Here is an 11,125-nt window from a genome sequence, read left to right as displayed (position 1 = left end):
CTCATGGGATCTGATCGACACACAAGTTCTATGTAATTGGGGGAGAGCTTGCGCATCTTGTGAACTTGCGCTAGCGCACACGCGCCTTGCCCCATCCCCCGAGTCGTAGGACCGTGCAGGAGCTTCCCTCAGACCTTGAAGCGTGAGCTTCATTCCTGTCATTCCTCCTCCGTTCCCCCCGCTGAGATTGAACGGGGGATGGATTATACGCGACGTTAGTCTTTCTTGCCTGCGGTACAATCGCCGTACTAAATCTGGACGGGTCTTTGAAACTCAAGGAGGGCACACATCAAAGCATCCCCCCCTACGCCATTGTGCCATGAGAGGATGAGCAGTACATGCCTGACGAAGCATTAAGACGTCCGGGGGCTTAAGTTAATAAACCTCTCACTCTGCCGCCCCGTCCACCTCCATACTGTTGTCGTTTTGTACATTTCCGAATGCAAGTCCTACCGAAGGAAGTAGCGTATACCTAGAAATAAGTGTTTTGTGTGAAATATCACACTTGGCTCGCGCAGCACGGAGTCCCAAGCGTCAATTACAATCGCAAGGGTGTAGAATATAATGAGGTAGCGTTACATATCGGAACAACATCGTTTTTATTTTTTTACATCACACTGTAGATTTTCAGCCTGCGTTACGTAAAGATGACCCAACCACCCCCCCCATGCGCAGAGCCTCACATCTACGCGGGTTGAAAGTCCTTGCAAAGCCAGGCGTGAAGCACCTACCACCGCAGGGCTCACAGCACCTGTCCCCCCCAGTGCAGCAGCTGGGCCGGCGCGCGGGGCGGGATCACCGCACGGACATGTGGAAGACGACGCGGGCCCCGAAACGAAAATACCTATCTGTTCGCCCTGAGAAAACCTCTGTCACTCTCTCTGTCCACTGGACGCACTCATGAATGAATGAATGAATGAAAACTTGATTTAACAGATTGCAGAATGGGTACAATACAGTATGGCTCAATACACACAATTGTTAAGGGGATAAGGGGTTTGTCTTGTTTACATCAGGGTCCCCCATTTTCAATTCATAGTGACATTTATGACATACACAACATACATGACATCATGACATTTATGACATAGGGACATACATGACATACAGGTATATAGTACTGTTACATTTGTGACATATACGACATGCAAATATACAGTACTGTTACTCAGAGATCCTAACAGAAAATATATACATATGATGGGGAGGAGACTGTACATTAGGAGGGGGTGGGTGGGTGGGAGAAAATATATACATACGGTGGGGAGGAAACTGTCTATTAGGAGGGGGTGGGGGTGGGGGTGGGGTTAGACATTTATGGTGGCCAGTTTTCGAATTGCAGCCTCCCGTAGGTGCTCTTTAAGAGCGGTCCACTGACTTCTTGTAGCGAGTGTATCATTTATCAAATAGACATACTTTAAATTAGGAAGTAATGTGGCCAATCAAAAACAGATGTAATGTGTAATCGTTCAGATTTTACACTTGATACATCCGGGGGAAAAAACAATCAGCCAAAATGGGGGACCCCGATGTAAACAAGACGAAAGTCTTTTTCTGGTCTGCATCCTCTTAGCAGTTGTTTTGTATGGAGCCGTACTGTATTGTAACCATTCTGCAATCTGTTAATAAAGTTTTCAATCAATCAATCAGACGGGCAAATTAGAACACATGGATGTGCGTCGTGCACGTCTTCTATTTTAAATAAGATTTCATCTGGAATTTGTATAGAGATTCATTCTGTAGCAAGTATCCTTTATACACTGCTCATTTTCACCTCAATGGGGTCTGAATCTCCTTTTTGTGATTCCTGCAAAAAGGTCCTCATCTCAGAAACAGTGCCTGGTCGTTATGGGACATCTGCAGTGTGTACTCTGACCTCTTTAACACACTAAGATACTAATAGCTCCCACTAATCTAATATAATAATGTAATAGGACCCTTCAGATGAAGACCCATACCGGTAAAGTCTGTTGTGAAATTCTTAGGGCGGCACGTTTATTTGCAGTTGTCAAGTCAATCCAAAGACTCTGGGTGTTGAAAGTGATACGTCAGCGGAAAGTCCTCGACCTCTATGGTCTTAGAACCATGGCAACCCAACCTGGCGTTTGAGATAATTAGGTTTGAAAACGTTTGCCACTTGTTTCGTGAAACGTTCTTATGCACAAATGTGTTCTTAGATACTATAGGAGTTTGTTTCAGCCCTCGGGTTTAGTCTCACAGACAGGAAGCGAAGCCTGGTGGATATTTGTAACTCCTTGCCCCATGACATCCACCGTGTACCTCTTGTAACATTAATGCGGGCCGGGGTGATTGTCAGTTTACAAGAGGTACCAACCAAGGCCGGCCCGTGGGACTGTTGGGCCCTAGGAGATATACTGAAAATGCCCCCCCCCTCCCTGTAGTAAAAGATTATTACATTACATTAATACATTTACTCATAGTAAATATAATATATAATATTTTTGATATATATATAATACTACGAGTGCCCCCCCCCTTTGCTCAACGCCCCAGAGAGAAACACTGTAACTCGTGAAATGTATTCACCAGGCTACATTCAATCATCTTTGCAGACACCTCATTTCACCAGTCAGTATTTCTCTCAGACGTTGTGCAAAGGGGAGGGAAGGGGAACTCATAGTATTATATATATAAAAGATATTATATATTATGTTTACCATGAGTGCCCCCCCCCCTTTTGGGGCCCTAGGCGACCGCCTGTATGGCCTGTAAGACGGGCCGGCCCTGTACACATGTCAAGGAGTTACAAAAATCGCCATCAGGCGTTATGCTTCCTGTTTGTAAGACGCAATTGAGGGGTGTAACAAATGTGGGTGAATGAGGCCCATGTCGGCGATCTGAAAACATAAGAGATGCGGGGCTTTTCATCTGAACAATTCAGTTCATATCACCGGTACGTAACAACAGCGTAGATGACAATAGCAATAGATTGTTTTGCAATTGCAACATGATGATTCAATTAGTCAACATTGCCTTCCTCTCTCTCTCTCTCTCTCTCTCTCTCTCTCTCTCTCTCTCTCTCTCTCTCTCTCTCTCTCTCTCTCTCTCTCTCTCTCTCTCTCTCTCTCTGATAGAGAGAGATCCGTGTGCAGCCAACAGCCTGCTTTAAGGGACGGGGGCCTCAGCCTCACCGCCTCCCAATCTGAGGTGACAGGCCCTAATGTCAGCACAGAGACATCGCAACTCAACCAGACAAGAACGGGAGGGAGAGTGTCGTGAAGGAAGAGCACTTGCACGTCCACGACGACACTGCAGACTTAAAGATACAGTACAAGGAAGATCTATATCATTGTGTATATTTTTTTTTACAGAATGTATATTGATAGAAGATTTGCCAAAATGTCAGAACTGTTATTGTTGGGAAAATAATGACTAAAGCGCTTTGATCTCTATCCCCCACCACGGATAGCAACAGAATCAAACCATTTCAGATATCCAATCTGCTTCCCTGAACAGATTGCATAATCTACTCGGTTACCCTGATTGGCCCATCAGTCTGTCTGTCTGTCAAGTAGTTGTAAATGATATCGGCTAGCTAGTCCACAAGCAAGTAAGCTCCAATTTAGTTTGTTTTAGTGGTTCAAAAACATCCAAAGCAATGGCGAGCGTTTGTTTATCACCTGCTGCTGGCCGATGTCAATCTCCTATAGCAACCGATCACACTGGCCCGCGACTTTGTTTACATTTGTTCCTGTCAGTGAACAGAGGGCCACGCCCCCTCAACATACTGGCTGTGCTATAGAGAGCTAGTGACCTGAACCAGTTATAAGAAATCAAATGATACATCTGAAGCTGAACAAATGACACTCCTGACGTTAACATTCCACAATAAGCTTGTTCTGACTAAATCGACATCAATGTACTGGTTCTTTAAGACTCTGCGGTCCTGCTTTGAACTCGAGAGGTGACATTGGAGTTGCGTTTTTGTGTGCTTTCTCAAAATGTAATGCCAACAGAATACACGTTTGGGACACACAATACATCACACAGACACACACAGACACACACACACACACACACACACACACACACACACACACACACACACACACACACACACACACACACACACACACACACACACACACACACACACACACACACACACACACACACACACACACACACACACACACACACACACACACACACACACACACACACACACACACACACACACACACACACACACACACACACACACACACACACACACACACCATAAGCGGCGGGTATAAGGCCAGGCTAGGCTATGCCTACCCTGGGAATCTTGAAATGTATATAATATAATTTGCGCAGGCTGCTGGCTATTGTGTGTGTCTTGTGCTGCAGCCCGCTGGCCAAGGTGTCAACGACGAAGGTGTCAGTCGGCTAGGTGGCAGCGTTTAACATTCCAGGTACAGGCAGTAACCAATCACGCATAGGCTCAGGTTAAATAATGTAGCCAATCACATCATTCATATGATCATCCTGATCCCGCAGTAAAGCAAACATCTGCTTTCCGAATCTCCGCCCGGCGATCGCTTTGTAGCGAACACCAGCACGCTATTTTGAGTCAAATTTCAAAAAGCAAAATGGATATACGGTATTTTTCCAAGGCATATAAACAAAGTAATTTAGAAGCTGTACCGGGTTGCCCCTGGACATAACTACGATCACCGGAGGCTGTAGTTGCTTTATCTTGCCATACAGGGCTTGCTCTAAGTCTAAGAGGACATGATGAGAGTCAGAGTTCATCAAATCGTGGACACTTTTTAGAGCTACTGTAAACTGTATGTACATTGTTTTCAAAGCATGATGAGATCCAAATCATCCATGATTCAAGTTGTGAACGGTCTTTCTCAGCAATGAGGCACATCACATCCAAAACTGGCTATAAGAACAACAATGCGTCAGGAGAGTCTGCTTCACATTGAAAGTGATCTCACAGACAAAGTTAAAGCAGAAAAGATCATTGATGCCAAGACGAAACGTCGCATTTCGCTGCATTAAGGTAAGACAATGGTTAATCTATTATTATGCCTTCATTTGAACACTTAATTTGCACTATATATTAAATGAGTGCATGGGCTCGCCTCGCATAGACCACCGCAACACTTCCGGGATTCTGAAATCGGGGAGGAGATAGCGGGGGGAGCATATGAATGAATGTGGATGAGAGAGTCGTGATGTAAGTGGTTGCAGCTACGGCTGTGGGGGTGCTGGAGACATGATCGAATAGACTTTTATGCGCCTGAGTTTCCTGAACACGGCGCGACCCATTCCTAATCGATCAGAACTCAATCGGCCGAGATCAAGTCCCTTTTCCAGCACCTACTCCCCATACACATGCACAGATTGTCAACGGAGTCTGGACGACGCGAGATGACACACAATAACACAAATGAATGTGGACTGTTCCATCAGAGGGCGGAGCTTCGGTGGTAGTGTGAGTGGCTACAGACCACTGCACTTAAATATAAACATTAGTCTACCCGAGACTCAATGAGATAATTGTAGATGTCGCCATAAGATGCGTCTGGCCATTTAGTGGGATCATTTTTTCATTATCCTGTTCGGCTGAAAGGACACTGGCCACCGAAGCTCCCCCCTCTGATGGAACAGTCCACATTCATTTGTGTGTCATCTCGCGTCGTCCAGACTCTGTTGACAATCTGCACATGTGTATGGGGAGTAGGTGCTGGAAAAGGGACTTGATCTCGGCCGATTTAGTTCTGATCGATTAGGAATGGGTCGCGCCGTGTTCAGGAAACTCAGGCGCATAAAAGTCTATTCGATCATGTCTCTAGCGCCCCCACAGCCGTAGCTGCAACCACTTACATCACGGCTCTCATCCACATTCATTCATTTGCTCCCCCCCGCTATGTCCTCCCCGATTTAAATGTAACGCGGAAGTGCATTGGTCTATAGCCTAGTGGGTGTGTCTATTGACAAAAAAGGAAACATTTTGTGCACTCCGCGCGATATTGCCTACCCAAATGTTCTTCTAACCCGTCGCCACACACACACACACACACACACACACACACACACACACACACACACACACACACACACACACACACACACACACACACACACACACACACACACACACACACACACACACACACACACACACACACACACACACACACACACACACACACACACACACACACACACACACACACACACACACACACACACACCTAAAATGCTCTGTGTCCAAAACACAGGTAAACCTCAATTGCATTAAACATTACACTTATAGTGTATTAAAACACTTATAGTATGTTAAAATGATTAGAAATCACATTTTTGGCACCGTTTTAACGCTCACATTTCCCCTTCCTGAAACAGAACACACACACACATTTGCATGTGCACACATACACACTGGGTTACGACGAAGTGGGCTCAAGCTCATCAGATTGTGACGGTATGATATGCAAGTCTATACCAAACTGTCCATCCAGTCAACCTTGCCATAGAGACACCAAACTCCCAAACATCCCTTGGGGGACACCTGCTGCCTGGGGGCATCTCACAGCAGAGAACAGTCACTGTTAAACTCCAAAACACACATGTTCCAGTCACTCTGAAAGGTTGACCCAAAACATTCAACTGAGTCACTTTTGATAATAACAAAAGCACAGATTGGATTTGCTGTGTCCACTCTATTTAAAATTACGCATTTGCCTGCCTTGACAAATACCGTATACACATTCTTGCACAGAATCTATTGCTGAAGGCTATTGCTGGTTTGGTGTCTGCTTTCTACAACGCATTTGGCTACGACGTTTGCACCCTGGGGGCAAAGGTTTTGCAGCAGCGTCTCTCTGTGCCGCCTGTCATCGTGGCCTATGGGCTACTACATACCCATTTTGGCACGCTAACGTTGTCTTGAGCACAACACGGTGGTTTGTGGCGACTGGCGAGCTATGATGAGAAGTTATTTCCTCACCATTTCCAGAACGGTCGCGCCGCTGGCGCCGCGCGCTCTGAATTCCTGTGTGGTGGTGCTGAAATGGACAGCTCCTCACGCCGGCCGGCCCCCCCACAGCGCTCTGACTCAACGCACAATTCATTGGTGTCAAGTTGTTCTGCTAACTTGTGGTTGGCGAGACGTGAAGCATGCTCGGAGTCGGGCCTAATTATAATCTGCCATGGATGGACTGCTTTCATCCTAGTCAATAAATAATAGTCAGGTAATTCAATAAAGTGTCGATTCACATGTAATAGTGTTATAATACTAACCTTATGTCTTTATGCTTCTTGGTGACGTCCTCTGCGTCTCCGGGTGCATGGTCTCTGCGCTCCAGATGTCCTCTTTTTCTGGTCGCTTTATAGCTCTGATCCCTTAGTACTTCCACGTTTGTCCTTTTTTCCCCAATATAATATCTATATTATATTTCTCAAATGTTCTGTATTTCAAATGGTTGGTGACAAGGCTGTTGCTCACCAACGTCAAAGGAGTCCCCGACGCTTCCCTTGAAGTCCTCGTGTCAGTTTTTAGGGATGAATCAACTCATATAGAAAAAGATACTGTAGAGGGAAACAAAACTGACAGATACGGAACCTGAGTGGACAGGTGCCTTGCTCAAGTATCGGCGCGCGCGGCTCAAAAAAATACCCTTTTTTCTCCAGATCTACAAGAATAGGCCTACATAATAAAAGCAATAAATAGGCCTATAGGAACTATGTACATATTCGCATATGCATTAAATGCAACTTTTTTTCTTCTTCAAGTAAACATACGACTCGACATAACTGACAGTATTATACGAAAATAAAATACCCATTTGGCGTTTTTCTTTTTTTCCCCCTCTCGTCTTTTTTTTCTCGACAAAACGTGTATACTAGTACAAAACGTTTACTGTTGACATACTTAATATGTACAAGAGAGCCGACATTTTCGTTGGTAGTGGCAGCTCGTTTAAGGCCTATATATACGCGACAGCATGTCTCACACATAATCCTCTCCGTGATGTTAAGCGCGCAAGTAATTATTCCCAGTCCTGCCATGCTTGATTATACACACTATCTCTCGCATAGATGCCCTACTTTGTTTTCATGAATTTCACGATGACTTTGATTAGGGTATATGGATGATAAAATAAAATAAAAACGTATAGACCACCCTTATATGGACACATATGCTTGCGTGTTAATTAAGATGTGTTTAAATCTCGTTGGGCGTCATATAGGCGCCTATATGGAGGTGGATGTGCTTATCAGGGGATTATAATGTGCTTTTTATTTTAAAAAAATCAACCCCGTTGCTCTAAAACTTTTCAGGATTGCAACGTGTTGATCCTTTTGACTGTGTGCAGACAAACAGGGCCAGACAGGGCCCGTTATAATGGGGGGGGGGGGGTTCTACACAACTGACACTAACTATAGGCTTTAACCTTTTCACTGCCGCGCACTACCAAAACGGTTAACCCTTTCACTGCGACAATACACAGGAGGTTATTAAAACATTCACTGCCACACGACAGAAGGTTAGCCCTTTACTATCACAATTGTGTGATAGTAAAGGGTTAACCTTCTGTCGTGTGGCAGTGAAAGGGTTAATAATATGATATCGCCTCTCTACAGTATCTTAATGGGAGAGAGTGTGTGTGTGTGGCTACAGGTCCGTTTCTCTCGTGTTCAGGCAGAATGCGTAAAGGGATCTTTTTATGTCAATGCCGCTGTTCGCCTTGATATTCGCCTTTTCTACATGAGCGTCCCCCTCGTCGTGGTTCTCCACGTCCTCCGACGACTTGCCGGACACTTTACTGCCTCTCCGTTTGATTAACTCTGGACTGGCGCGGCCGCTGTTGGGCGGGTCGTCTTTCAGAGACGACTGGTCCTGGTCGGTCTCCCGGTGGTAAAAGTAGTTGAAGTTAGACACGATGACCGGCACCGGGAGGGCGATGGTGAGCACACCGGCTATGGCACAGAGCGAGCCCACGATCTTCCCGCCCACCGTCACCGGCCTCATGTCCCCGTAGCCCACCGTAGTCATGGTGACCACGGCCCACCAGAAGGCGTCGGGGATGCTGGAGAAATGCGACTCCGGCTCGTCCGCCTCCGCGAAGAACACGGCGCTGGAGAAGAGGATGACCCCGATGAAGAGGAAGAAGATCAACAGGCCCAGCTCCCGCATGCTGGCTTTGAGCGTCTGCCCCAGGATCTGGAGGCCCTTGGAGTGTCTTGAGAGCTTGAAGATGCGGAACACTCGCACCAGGCGGATGACCCTGAGGATGGCGAGCGACATGCCCTGGCCGTTCTGGTGCTCCTGCTCCTCGCCCTGCTGCTCGGCCAGCTCCGTGCCCACTGTGATGAAGTAAGGCATGATGGACATGATGTCTATGATGTTCATGATGGTCTTGGAGAACTCCGTCTTGCTCGGACACGCGAAGAAGCGCACGATGAGCTCAAAGGTGAACCATATCACGCAGGTGGTCTCTATGATGAAGAACGGGTCCGTGAATGTGAGGGATGTCCGGGGCGCCGTGCTGTTGTCCGGCCGGCTGGTCACCGGGAGCTCCCGCTCGTCCCGGAACTCCGGTAACGTCTCCATGCAGAAGGTGATGATGGATATGGTGATGACGAGCACGGAGACGATGGCGATGCCCCTGGCGGGACTCGAACTCTCCGGGTACTCGAAGATGAGCCAGACCTGCTTTTGGAATTCATTCTGAGGCAACGGCTTCTCCTCCTCTTTGATGAAGCCCTCGTCCTCCCGGAACCGCTCCATGGCCTCTTCCCCGAGCTGATAAAACCTAATCTCATCCGCGAAAACGTCGATTGACACGTTGACGGGTCTCCGTATCTTGCCTCCCGACTGGTAGAAATACAAAATCCCGTCGAAACTCGGCCGGTTGCGGTCGAAAAAGTACTCGTTGCGCAGCGGATCGAAGTATTTGATCCTCTTCGCAGGGTCTCCCAGCAACGTGTCGGGGAACTGGTTCAGGGTGCCCAGCTGCGTCTCGTACCTCAGGCCGGCGATGTTGATCAGCACCCGCTCGTTGCTCTCGGTGTCCTGCATGTCCATGTCCAACATGTCCTCGTCGAACAGATGGGGACTGTGGTCCGCGCGTAAAAGCGCATCCATGGCATTTTCGCTGCAGCCGTAGGTGTTGTTCATGTCGTTGATTTTCCACGAACTTTGCTTATTGGGACCGCCGGGTGTGTTCAGCTCCTTGACGCGGTGGTCCTCTAGTCCGAATCCCGTTTGCACGAACGGCGTTTGGTTGTGGTGGTCCATGAGCGCGTTCCGGCAGCAGCTGGCGTCGTCGGCATTGCCAGCGCTTCCCTTAGCACCGCCGTTCTCGAAACTCACCAAGGCTATCTCCATACCGAATCCATTAAATATTCATTTGCGGGAGGGGGAGGGGGAAAAAACTCGCAAAGTTGTGAAGAACCAATATGATATCCTCCCTTTTTTTTTACATGACAAAGTGAAGCTGGTGGCGAGCTCGAGATAAAAGCTGGCGACGAGCTCGAGATAAAAGCTGGATAAAGTCCTCTGTCGTTCCAGTGCAGTGTGTGTTCTGAGCGCTTAAGCCCATGAGCAGCGCTCCCTGGTCTCTCTCTCTGGTAAAGTAAATAATACCATAAGAGGAGAGAGGGAAGAGACCCGGATGAGAGAGTAACGATTATTCCTGACGTCAAAAGTGCCGTTCGACCATTGCTGCCTTCGAAAAAAAATTATGTTGTCTCTGGATGTCAGGCAAGCTGTCATCTTCAAGTAGAAGAGAGGGAGAGTGTCAGAGTGTGGAGAGAGAGAGGGAGAGAGAGAGCGAGGGAGGGAGGGGGAGAGAGAGAGAGAGAGCGAGAGAGAGAGAGAGAGAGAGAGAGAGAGAGAGAGAGAGAGAGAGAGAGAGAGAGAGAGAGAGAGAGAGAGAGAGAGAGAGAGAGAGAGAGAGAGAGAGAGAGAGAGCATGAGAGCGTGTGCGCGCGTTAGTGTCAACCTTGAGTGCTGGAGGGGGCGGGGATGAACTGGAGTTGAAGATTATTATGAATGTGTAGCAAATTATGTAATGTAATGCTCTTCTGAACTCTAAGCTTATTGTGGGGTGTTGATAAGCATCTGCGTAAAAATGTTTGTTTTAACATGGAATTAAGAAGA

At 47.2% G+C, this 11,125-nt stretch overlaps 1 protein-coding gene across 1 annotated transcript; it reads right to left on the bottom strand.

The window, feature by feature from the left end:
* Window positions 1-8,635: 8,635 nt before the first annotated feature.
* On the bottom strand, window positions 8,636-10,351 carry LOC311241577 (potassium voltage-gated channel subfamily A member 1; the record flags this gene model as incomplete). The annotated part of the gene is made up of 1 exon (XM_084330436.1): window positions 8,636-10,351. One exon carries the CDS (start codon window positions 10,349-10,351, stop codon window positions 8,636-8,638), a length of 1,716 nt encoding a protein of 571 aa, XP_084186562.1.
* Window positions 10,352-11,125: the final 774 nt, after the last annotated feature.

This window comes from Notolepis coatsorum (assembly GCF_963971535.1).
Source record: "Notolepis coatsorum genome assembly, chromosome: 15".
Classification (NCBI taxonomy): Eukaryota; Metazoa; Chordata; class Actinopteri; order Aulopiformes; family Paralepididae; genus Notolepis; species Notolepis coatsorum.
The sequence above is the reverse complement of the archived record's forward strand: the minus strand, read 5'-3'. Positions and strand labels throughout refer to the sequence as shown.